Source organism: Anabrus simplex, chromosome X (genome assembly GCF_040414725.1).
Source record: "Anabrus simplex isolate iqAnaSimp1 chromosome X, ASM4041472v1, whole genome shotgun sequence".
NCBI lineage: Eukaryota > Metazoa > Arthropoda > Insecta > Orthoptera > Tettigoniidae > Anabrus > Anabrus simplex.
This window is the reverse complement of record NC_090279.1, coordinates 216,965,475-216,978,106: the sequence shown is the minus strand read 5'-3', so window position 1 is coordinate 216,978,106 and position 12,632 is coordinate 216,965,475. Positions and strand designations below refer to the sequence as shown.

At 40.5% G+C, this 12,632-nt stretch overlaps 1 protein-coding gene and 1 long non-coding RNA gene across 4 annotated transcripts in view; one reads left to right on the top strand and one right to left on the bottom strand.

Annotated features, from left to right (window-relative positions):
* LOC136886470 (uncharacterized) overlaps nucleotides 1–12,632 on the top strand; it is a 41,997-nt gene that overhangs the window by 17,116 nt on the left and 12,249 nt on the right. The gene's annotated exons all lie outside the window — the stretch shown is intronic.
* Nucleotides 4,246–12,632, bottom strand: part of Rcd5 (microspherule protein Rcd5) — an 80,202-nt gene continuing 71,815 nt past the window's right edge. For all 3 annotated transcript variants that reach the window (XM_067159260.2, XM_067159259.2, XM_067159262.2), the window contains exons 8-9: nucleotides 7,554–7,926; nucleotides 4,246–4,763 (exon numbers count right to left, since the gene is read on the bottom strand). In XM_067159260.2, coding sequence (XP_067015361.1) covers nucleotides 4,674–4,763; nucleotides 7,554–7,926 — 463 coding nt within the window. In that variant the 3' untranslated portion in view covers nucleotides 4,246–4,673. The remainder of the gene's footprint in view (nucleotides 4,764–7,553; nucleotides 7,927–12,632) is intronic.

Genomic DNA, 12,632 nt, shown 5'->3' with positions numbered 1-12,632 from the left:
CAGAAATCAAGAGAAGCAAAAAGCATGCCTGGTGGAATGGTACCTGCGAATCAGTCCTCCAAGAAAGACTCAATGCGTGGAAACAGTACTACTCTATGAAATCATAAAATGATTGGGAAATGTACAAAACCCAACGTGCCCAAACAGCTAGGGTGTTCAGAACTGAGAAACGTAAATACGAAAAATCTCTCATTGAAAAGATAGAACAAAACTTTAGGAAGAATGAAAGCAGAGAGTACTACAGGGCCTTCAAACGCAAACTCACTGGCTATAAACCACCATCTCTATGCTTTGAGCGAAAGGACGGCACTCTGGCGACGTCAAATGAAGAAAATCGCAGCATTCTGGCAGATTACTTCAAGAATTTACTTAATTGTTCTAAACTGCAAAGCCCCATTGAGACCAAGGAACCCTTACTCAGGTACCCAGATTCCAGACCACCCGACAGAGATGAAATCAAGCGCCACATTGCCCGTCTCAAAAATAACAAAGCACTGGGGGAAGACTCGGTAGTAGCAGAACTATGGAAATATGCCCCAGAGGAATCACTTGATATCTTGCAAAAGCAAATAGAAGAAATTTGGAACAAGGAGACCCTACCCGAAGATTGGAAAATAGCTTTGATCCATCCATTACACAAAAAAGGCAGCATGAAGCACATCAACAACTACAGAGGAATATCTTTGCTACCCGTGACTTACAAAATTCTATCACTTGCCATCCTGGAGCGTTTGGAAGCCCAAGTCGAACATCAAATAGGTGAATACCAAGGAGGGTTCAGAAAAGGTCGCTCAACAGCCGAACAGATCCAAAATCTCAAAACGATCATCATTTATTGTACACTAAGGTCCAAGCAGTATGTGTCTGTCTTTGTGGACTTTAAGAAAGCGTACGACTCCATTGACCGGGAAGTCCTGCTAAACATCTTAAATGAATTTGGAGTTGATTTGAAACTGCTGGCATTAATTAGAGCCACCCTGACCGATACAAAATCCAAGGTGAAGTTCCACGGATGTCTCTCGTATTCCTTTGACATCAAAACAGGAGTCCGACAAGGTGATGGGCTATCCCCGATACTCTTCAACTGTGTTCTTGAAAAGATCATCAGAACCTGGCGGGTGAGATTCCAGGAAACCAACTACAGTCCATTGAGCATAGGAACCAAATCCAAGGGGATCGCAACAGACTGCTTAGCATTTGCCGATGATATTGCTGTTCTCTCAAACGACATAGAAACCGCTAGAGCTCAAGTTGAAATTTTAAAGGAAACTGCCGAACAAACTGGTTTGCAGATATCGTTTGAGAAAACGGAAGTAATGACTAACATCAAAGAGACTCCACCAAAACTCCATACGAAATACGGGGACATCACCCGAGTAGGCAAATTCAAATACCTGGGCGAGATAATCATGAAAAATGGACTGGACAAAGAAGCGCTTCAGGAGCGAGTACGCAAACTGGAAATAGCCTACCAAACATCCCGCACAATCTACAACAAAAAATGCCTTTCCCAAAACACCAAGATACGTCACTATGAAACAGTTCTGAAGCCAGTAGTTCTATATGCAGCCGAAACCCTGTCTCTAAATGCCAACAAAGGACTCCTTGAAGAACAGGAGAAAAAAGAACGCAAAATTGTGAGAGGAATCTTGGGATCAAAGTACAGAAATGGAATCCATCAAAAGAGATCCAATGAGGAAGTCTACAGCAAAATAGAGAAAATTACCGACACAATCAGAAAAAGACGGGCACGGTTTTACGGTCATCTGAAAAGAATGGACGGAAGAAAATTAACTAAAGAAATCTTTCACTTTTTTGATTCAAACCCCAAAACCACAATTCCCTGGTTTAGAAATACCAAAGAAGACCTGCAAATGCTACATATCTCAGCTGAAGACGCCCTTAACAGAGATCTCTTCCGCAAGAAAATATTGACGAACGGGCTAAACCGAGACGAGCAACCGAAGAGAAGACACGGTGCCCCTTGGACAGAGGAGCACAAGCAGGCCCACTCACAAAGAATGAGGGAAATTTGGGCTCTAAAGAAGGCCAAGTTCAGTGTCAAATGCAACAAGACTTAACGTGGTCCTTGATGGCCCCAGCGAATTATTTATATATAATAATAATAATAATAATAATAATAATAATAATAATAATAATAATAATAATAAAGACAAAGTCACCTCCGTACAGGCCATGAAGGCCCTTGGAGGAGTGGAAGGTAAAGGCTTCCACCACTGTTAACCACGGCACATGAAGGGGTAGAGTGGTTAGCTCTACGCCCGGCCACTTTGCCCCCAAGAGTTAACCTGGTACTCATTTTTGGTGTAGACTGAGTGAACCTCAGGGCCATACGTACCTCCGGAAGTGGAAATCTCGTTTCTTAAATTTTACGACTTCCTGGCGGGGATTCGAACCCTCGTCCTTCCGGACGAACCGAGCACGCCTTTACCGCCTCGGCCAGTCAGCCCCTAATAATAATAATAATAATAATAATAATAATAATAATAATAATAATAATAATAATAATAATACGACCTCAGATACCGTGTGCAAACATCTTAATTCGACGCCATATGGCTGCTTGCTCGTCAATTTCGACGTTCCGTTTTACTTTAGGCCTACCACATGTCAGAGTAAACCGCATCTCTCTTGGGCGTCTAGGCCGAATTTTAGTGAATTTTGTCGGGTAAATACCAAATATGTCACTAGATATCCTCTACATGCTGACATCTTACGACATGGAGTGTCGCCCTTCAAAAATCCGACCACCTCTGTCGGGTTCGAACCCGGTACCTCTACCACTGATCCACAGAGGGCATTAACAGTAATATCAGAGAGGTAAACTATTTTAGTGTTATTATCTCGAACAAGATGTTCTAGCGTTCTACTGCTCGTTCATAATCAAACACCGGGGCATGCGGAGTGCCATGCGGGTTTCTGACGTCATGAGGAATCGAGTGCTCCCGTGCGAATCCACATTAATCCAAACACCGCTCGCGCACGACACTACGATATAGTCAAGCTAAACATTTAAACTCTGATGTAATTGATGCAATTGTGCTAACAATAATGAAGATTTACCATTTAAATAAACAGTTTTACAGTATTTACAGTTTAATTTGAAGCACGCAATGATTTAAATATGTATTAATATTACGTAATTAGCGTGTATCTAGGTTATGATAGCCGGGCGGTCTGTAGAAACGGCAGGGCGGTGCGCCCACTAAAATGGTCCTAGGGAGAACACTGATAATGATAATGAAATTTGTCTTTACATTTTTTCTACTAGCATTAAGTCAACTCTCTGCAAGAAGGAAAACTGACAAGATGGAAAATTTTGAAAGGAACCATCGGGTTCCAGGATAGACAGCTTTTACTGTAAAATACAGAGAAAAAGTTTGTTTGAACGCGGAGGCACTTCTTGGGAAATACTAGATCAAATTCTGTAATTCTTTTCCCATTAGAAAGATATCTTTGACATTACTAAAGGCATACAGCTTATCAAGGGGGCAGCAAAAAAATTGTGCAGTGGAACTCTTAAAACTGAATATGCTGTAGTCGTATTAAAAGTGGACTCAGAATTCAATTTTCTACAATAGATTTCATGTGCATTTTCTTCCTTTACTTTTGTGGTTTGGCATAGGCAAATTCATGGCTAAACAGTTATCAGTAGCATGCACAGAATTAAATTTCCTACAAATATGTCCATAACTAACAGTTTGCCTGAAAATAACACTTTACACATTAAAGGAGCATGTTGAGTGAGGTACAACAAGTGGATTAGAGTGAAAATAGTTATTGGTGCAAGTCCGAGAAATGTTGAACTTTTTCAAGCTGTCAGAGGAAATTTGTGAAGGTGGAAGGAGGAGGACCATGAAAGAAATCACAACTGCTCTTCAAAAGTAAAGAAATACTCCAACCAGAGAGACGCACTTTACAGCTTCCAGCACAGCGCTAAAAACTCCTGAATTTCAAGTTGCTCAAGGGAAAGGAAACAGTCGGAGAAGAGGAAACAATACACTGTCCTTACGTAAAAGAAAGTTCACAACCCTTACTGTACACCGTACATAGTACAGAACTCTGCAATATTGGCTTTTACTCTGTTAGAAGTACAAGTAATGTTTCCTGACAAGGGAAACTGATGTAGAGGTTGATCAGGGATAAATTACTAACAGGACAAATCTAATTCTAATCTCAAGGCAGGCAGAGTTGTGGGAACTGCTGGTCATGAAAATAAAAATAAACTTTTTAAATTACGTTTTATCTTACACTGAAGTCTTGACATTATGCCTGTGCTTTTATTAAGCACACAATCCAGGAAAACTGTAACAAACTTGTCCTGTATTCTCGTGTATTCTCCGTGACGGATATAGCAATCCCACTTTATTGTCCGATGTTTTTACGCTATTTTTCACATTAACTAGAAATTCAATGTGCACTTTGCTCTAATCTGAGGCTGCCACCAATTACTCACTGTTTATAGTTCCATAACAATTATAGGCCCATACTCTCTGACTACGTAATTAACAACAGAGTCTGCACTTCAAGTTTGTATGTAAACAATGTCACTTCACAACACATTCCACGTACGACACAATCTGCGGAAGGCAGTTCAAAACGGTTGCTCTCGCAAATCCATTCCACTAAAAGTCAATCGACATCTATTAACATTATGGTTGCAGGTTTAACTTGATCACTTCTTGGCGTATTACATTCATCAGGTCCTGGTTAATCAGGAATACAAAACGGAGGCCAGCAATCTGAAAAGAAAAATTGACAAAATAATAATTATAATCTCTTCAAAGAAACAGCCAACAGAACAGGTTTAAGAATTTCTGTAGAAAAAAAATTATGACAAATATAAAAAATGCTCCAGAATTTCTAATAACAGAAATTGGTCGAATAAGAAAGGTAAAGAAATTCAAATATTTGGGAGAAACCATTCAAGAAAATGGTTTGGAAAAATCCGCTGTAAAAGAAAGGATACACAAGGTGAAAGAGCATATGGTATAACTAGGAATATCTACAACCAAAATTGTTTATCGATAAACCTCATAATACAACACTACAACACATCATGTCTGCTACTGAATTACAAGCTGAATAAATTGGAAGTACTGGAAAGAAAAATTATACGGAAAATACACGGTCCGCTAAGAACTACAGAACTCTGGAAATCGAGAAGTAATGATGAAATATACTAGAAAACATAACAGATACAACGCGGAATAGGCGATTGATATTTTTTGGACATTTATACAGAATGGATGGTTGGTTTTTTTAATTTTTTGCTAGTGGCTTTATGTCGCACCGACACAGATGTGTCTTATGGCGACGATGAGACAGGAAAGGGCTAGAAGTGGGAAGGAAGTGGCCGTGGCCTTAATTAAGGTACAGCCCCAGCATTTGCCTGGTGTGAAAATGGGAAACCACAGAAAACCATCTTCAGGGCTGCCGACAGTGGGGTTCAAACCTACTATCTCCCGAATACTGGACACTGGCCACACTTAAGCGACTGCAGCTATCGAGCTCGGTACAGAATGGATCAGGTTAACCAAACAGATCTTGAAAAATCTTTGGAACAGCAACAACCTGGATTTATGAAGTCAAGAAAGATTTGGAAAGAAACAACGTAAGGGAAGAAGATGCAACAGTGAGAGAGAGTGTGTTAAAAAAGGTAGGATTCCAAGGTCGGGACGGAGAGAAGACAGGCTCAAAATGGTCCGAGGAGAATAAAAGGAGGCGTAGAGAGCAGATGAAGGAATATTGGAGGAAGAAGAAGGAACAACAAAGGATGAAGCATTGGAAATGTCATGTGGTCCCTAGAAGATCCTAGCGGAGAAGAAATAACAACAACAATAATAATAATCATCGATGGCCTCAACTAGTGTGTGCAGTTATTTTGATTTGTCATCATTTCCGCTGCCTGTGGAACAATTTTGATGTTCTGTTTTCCTGTACTAGATCTCTGTTGGGTGATCTATGATGACGTTTTAATTAATTTTGTCGGGTGAACATCAGACGTGTTACCAGAAATCACATGCCGACAACATACAATGGGCATTTTCCGTATAATTTTTCTTTTCAGTACTTCCAATTTATTCAGCTTGTAATTCAGTAGCAGGCATTGGACGTCTTCCTACCCTTCAAAAATCTGACTCTTCTGATGGGTTTGAACCCCTGATCTTGAGATCCGGAGGCTGACACTACAAGTGATCCACAGGTGGAACAATATAAGAAATAGAAAAAAGGCTTAATGGTCAGGTTTTTATTTTATTTTTATAATTTGCATACAATTTTGTATTGTATTGTATTGGAGTATACTCAGATACTATTGAATTTTAACAAGATTTATGACTCAAATTTTAAGCAGCACAATACAATAGCTCATTAACAATTGAGTTAGTAAAAACGAAGAATTTATGAGAATTTTAGCCAAATCTTTCATTGTTGTTGGGATTTACCATGTTTTGGACATCAGTGTTAGTAGATTTAATGTCTATTCAAATTTTAACACTGATATTTTAAATGTTAATCTGTTCATTGTGTTTACAAATGTCTTTCTGTTAATGTATTTTACAACTTAATATTAAGATTATAATTAAGTACAAATTAGTTATAAGGAAAATTAATAATGTTATGTCTTAACCTTGAGATAAGTTATAAAGGCTGAGGATGCTCGGAAGTTGAGCGAAACATGTCCTTGTTAATGTAGTATTGTAGTAAACTGATTTTCTAGTGACAAAAAACAATCATGTATTGAATAAGTGGAAAAAAAAAATTATATGCAACTTATAGCAAGTTTCAGTATGGGTCTAAACATGAGAATAGTTACATTAATGGTCAGTGTCGAGGCGTTAGGTTCAATCTCCGGTGGGTTCAGGGGTTTTGATTGTGTCTAGTTAATTCCTCTGACTTCGACTGAGTACCTGTCCCGGTACATTCCCCTTCATACAACAAACAATACACTATGAACCACCACAGAAACACACAACAGTGAATACATCTCTCCCAATAGGAAGGGCATCCAGCCATAAAACAGGGCCAAGTCTCCATGTGCTACCCCACCACGGTACAAAAAAAGAAGTAACAGAAGGAGAAGAAGAAGAAGAAGAAGAAGAAGAAGAAGAAGAAAAGAACAAACAAGTGACAAACTGAACTGTGTACAGAAAGGAAGGAAATCACAAAGCCAGGTTGGAGTGTGAAGAGGGGACGAGCTCGTCTCTGCTCCCACCCCCAGAGGCCATCTTGACAGATCTTCAGTCATCAAGTGGGAAATGTAGGATTAGAAGAAAGCCTGATAAACTCAGAAAGAGAATACACATGGTAAAGAACTACGAACACAGAACTAACACAAAAGGAGAAAAGGAACCGAATGGAAACGAACAACATAGGAACATGAGTAGGAACAAGTCAGCATTGGGAGAGGGAAGACGGTTCATAGGAACATGAGTAGGAACAAGTCAGCATTGGGAGAGGGAAGACGGTTCATTTTGCCTCATGATAAGTCATGGCTCCACAGTGAAGTACCAATTGTGTCAGGTCCTTACCTCCAAGACAGAGTTATTGTTGAGGCGATACTTGTTGCCCGCTAGGATGGCTCGGCCATCAACATAGATGGCTCTCTTGCCCTCGCTGGACAGGAAGAAGTCACCGTTGTTGCGCATACGGATGGTGCCCTGGCGACGCGAAACCTTCCAGGCCGGTCCTTCCAGAGACAAATCTATGTCCACAGTGTGGTCGTGGGTTGAACGTCCCATAGTGATCTCCTTGGAACGCATCAGGTAGCGCACCAGGCGTCCTCTCAGGACGGCCAGCGTCTGGTTGTCGAAGTCGGGAGGACTGATGCCCGTCACTGTGTCCACCAGAACTTGCCACCGCCCCAGCTCGTTCTCCAAGTAGCGGATCTCCTTCTTGGACTGCCTGAAATGTAGAAACAAGTGTCACTGATTACACATCACAGCAACACTACATCACCTTCTCTGTGAAGTCCCAGATGTATCACGTAAGAACATCTTATTGTGTACATAATATGATGATTGATAATTTTGTTCTGCACTGAAACATTTTAATTCTGTTGGAAGACACTTCAGGTCTCTATTCAGATGGCATGGATTTGACCCGCTTCTACGCTTAGTAACGCGTCCGTCTAAACTAAGAACCGATTGTTCAAAGAGAATCTTTCAGATAACACGGAGAGTAACCGCACGTGGGAGAAACGCTTGAGCGGGGCGTCCGTAGTGAGACATGTTCCCGCACCCGCGGTTAGTTCTTATTGGACATTCCTATTTATGAATGTCATCAGGCACAGTGGGTCGACCGCGCCCAATCATCGGAAGCGTTGCTAAATTAGGTGTATTCATTTATTTCCATTTTATCAATTTACTAGCTGATGTACCTGTGCTTCGCTACGGAATTCTACACTGTATACAGAATTATCGTAAGTAGTGTACACGTGAGTGAGATTGCATTAAATTGCATAGCTCTTAACGTTACCCCAAAAACATGACAGAGATTCTCTGTAAGTCTTTTCTCATGTGAAGACTACTATCAGTCAGAATCAAGTTGGGGAGTTTTCATTATGATGGTAGGCCCACTTGTCTATTGTCCGTCAGAATCGAGTTGAGCATTTTTCATTATAATGGTAGCCAGACGCTCACTCCCACCTACCTTTTTACATCCTCAGATAAGACTGTCTTAGTGGTTTTCCCAACTGAAATAAACATAGGTCATTACATTGCAATGCTTTCAAATGAAATACTCAATCAAATGAAAAGCCACATATTTTCTCACTTTTAACGAACAGTACTATGCTGCCGATCTAATAGTCCAAAGCTCCAGAGCTGGAATGACCAAGCCGCGATCCGTGAACACTCTTCGTCTTTTTTCAGTGCGGGGCCATGTACTACTACTACTAGCCACTGCCTTAAGTTTGCACACTGCTCATTCAAAACAGCGCGTCAGAGTAGGGATCGAATATCTGGAATACTATGATGAACCGATGTGTTACGTACCAGCAGTATCAGAAAATGTATGAACCAGAGGAATGGTATGCTAAAGAAGAAAGTTTTCTAACTCCCCAGCTATTTCCCGCCAATATTCAGTCAGGCTGTTTTACTTCGTACGCAGCAGTAATCCCATCTATCGGAGTTGAGTGGCAGCATAAGAGACAAAGACATCACAACAAACAATGGTCAATGTAATGTTATAGTTTATTTATAACATATATTTGCACTTGGAACTAGTTTCGACGCTGTTTGGAGTCATCATCAGCCAAAATGTGGGAAATAGGCTAGCATGTAGGCATTTATATTACACAAGGCGTTACATTAAACAATACACATCTTACAAGGAGATAAAAACAGGGACGAATATAGAAACAATTGAATCGTTGAGAAAGCAAAAGTTATACATATTAAAAATAACCTTAACCACACATCTTGCAGTGCGAAAATATTCGTCTTGAATGATTCTTGAATACAAAACACACGCGCACACATTTCTGAAGAGCCAGCAGGCAGGAAAAAGTAAAGTGAAACCTTAAGAGTTCTTCTGAGAAGAGTTCATCATTTTTTCTATGTTCCGACTAATTAATGAAGTCTCCCTTGAGTTCCTGATAAACATACACAACAGGAAATTCTCCTTCACTCTCAACAATAGCTATAAAGACCAACGTTGAATTTCATTTTAAATATTGTGCAGAGACGTGAAAGCATGATCTTGAACATGATATAACTTCTTCATTTAACCCTATTTTTTACACAAGGTGTTACATTAAACAATACACATCTTACGAGGAGATAAAAACAGGGACGAATGTAGAAACAAATGCATCGTTGAGAAAGCAAAAGTTATACATATTAAAAATAAGCTTAACCACACATCTTGCAGTGCGAAAATATTTGCCTTGAATGATTCCTGAATACAAAATGCACGCGCACACACTTCTGAAGAGCCAGCAGGCAGGAAAAAGTAAGGTGAAACCTTAAGAGTTCTTCTGAGAAGAGTTCATCATTTTTTCTATGTTCCGACTAACTTGCTAGCCTATTTCCCACATTTTGGCTGATGATGACGCCAAACAGCGTCGAAACTAGTTCCAAGTGCAAATAAATGTTATAAATAAACTATAACATTTTTGTATTGAAAAGGTGGACCCTTTTAAGTTTTCCTATCTTCCATTCTCAGTTCAATACGGACAAAAATGAAATTCTTAGATTTAAATACATACATACATACAGACAGAAATTACGGAAAAGTAAAAAGTGCATTTCCTTGTTACTGTGGACACGACCAATACAGAAATACCATTATTTTCAAATTCTGAGCAATGTACAGACAAAACTCTTATTATATATATATATGTCTGGGTGATTCACTGTGGTTGTTATGGAGCCGAAATAGGCATTGAGAACTTGATAACTTAAGTGCCGGAAAGAACAACAGTGTGGGACTAATCTCGGGAAGAATGCAAATACAAGACAAACACAACAGAAGCACGGCGACAGATTTGCCGCAAAATCCTTCGTGATTTCAGGAATATCTGACAAGGGAAAAAAAATGGTAATTAGCTCAGGTATTTAGCAGGTTGTATGGAATCCCTCATTTTGGTGTTTTCCTGAAGGAGATGGCCGTGAAGCTTATGCAGAGGATATTGACATCCGAAAGTAGTTAGAAAACTTGCCATTGTCCATTCTCAAGATATGAAACAGTGTGGCAAATGCTCCCACCTGACTTCTCTGTCCTACCACTGAGTGCACCCACACTCTCTGGCTCTGTTTCCTTTTTCTTAAGTGTAGAAGGTAGAGTGAACGAAGATGACGATGGTCAGGCAGATAATATGATGGTAGCCCAGAAACTAATGCACCACATTTTTTTCATCAACAATTATTTATTGAACACAATGAAATTTATACAGAAGAAAGAATGATGTTTCTTCTAAACTCCCTATTTTCCCATGTAATCTCCTTCCCATTCTACGGCTTTCTTCCAGCGAGGCACAAGGGCGAATCACCTATTGATCTTCTTCAAAACATCTCCCACGAATGGCATTCTTCAATGGCCCAAACAATGAAAGTCTGTGGGAGCTAGGTCAGGACTAGAGAGTGGATTGGGTAGCACTGTCCAACCCTGTTTTGTGATGTGTTCGAACGTCCTCAAACTTGTGTGAGGGTGTGTGTCATCATGTAGAAGCAATCAATCACCTGGGTTGTTACGGCGTCCAAGTCGCTGAGAGCGCTTCTTGAGTTTGGTTAATGTGTTCACAAATGCCTCAGAATTTATGGTGGTGCCTCTTGGCAGCACCTCAATGAGTATGACACCATCACAGTCCCAAAACGCAGTGATCATTACCTTACCAGTGGAAGCAGTAGCTTTGAATTTTTTCTTCTGTGGAGAGTCAGGACGGTGTCATTCCATCGATTGCAGTTTTGTTTCGGGCTCAAAATGGTGAACCCAGGTTTCATCACCTGTCACAATCCGGAACATGAAGGCTTCGCCCTCAGCTTCTCAGCAACTCAGAAGAAATGTCTTTTCTGAGAAGTTTGGGCTCCTCTGTAAGATGGCGCAGGACCCACTGTGAACACTTTTTGTGTAACCAAGAGCACTGATCATTACACCCACACTTCCTTTGATGACTGACAGCTCCCGCATGAACTGCCACGTTGTTCTGCGTCGGTCCTCACGTAATGAGCACATCAGCACACTGCATCTTGTCAGGTGACAGCTGAGGGTGGCCTCTCCGACCGCTGCAAATCTTGGAGCTCTGCTGAACCGCTTTCAGATGGCCTCGCCCTCTGTGCCCAGCGACTAACTGTACTTCTGTCGACTGCTGATGCTCCATAAACTGCACATAAACGTTTGTGAATGTTTCAAACCGTTCTTGCTCCACAGTGAGAAAATTCAATGACAACACACTGCTTTTAACGTCCGCCACATACAGACGCCTTATTGAACCATTGCTGCAGGTATGCTATCTGTCAGAAGAAACAGAAACATTGCGTGCATACACTGACAGCTTCAAAGAATTCATATCTGAAGTTTCACATTTGTACCACTGTTGGAGGCCGAGAAAAAAATTGTGGTACATTATTTTCTGGTCCACCCTCGTGATACCGTACTCTCTTGTGTAGAAACTTTACTGAACGTGCAGACTTGGAGAAAGAAAATTAGAAGAGTGAAATCATAAACGGCACCGTGTCCTGTCAAGGGAGAGGACCGAGGAGGAAAGGAAGCACGTAAAACTAAATGAGGCCACAGAGCTAGGAGCAGACAGAATGCTCCGTAAGAAAGATCTGTGTACAGTAGAACCTCGATAATTCAAAATTCAGCCTAATTCGAAGAAGCTCTTCTTCCCAGAAACATGAGGTAAGGTTTTGCATGTTATTTAAATGGTTCAATTTGGATAATTCATAATTCGAAGAATAATGTCGGTCCCATTACCGAAATTCAGACTTTTAATTCAAAACTGCCATTACATTTAAAAAAATATAGTATTTTACAGAGGAATTTGAATTCAAAATGTATTCGCGTCATGATAGAACTCATCTTCCGGAACGTGCTGGGGTAGCTTTCCACACTTTCACTCACTTCGGTGTGTCTACAGTGTGCTTCATATTTGCTAAGTTTGAGTG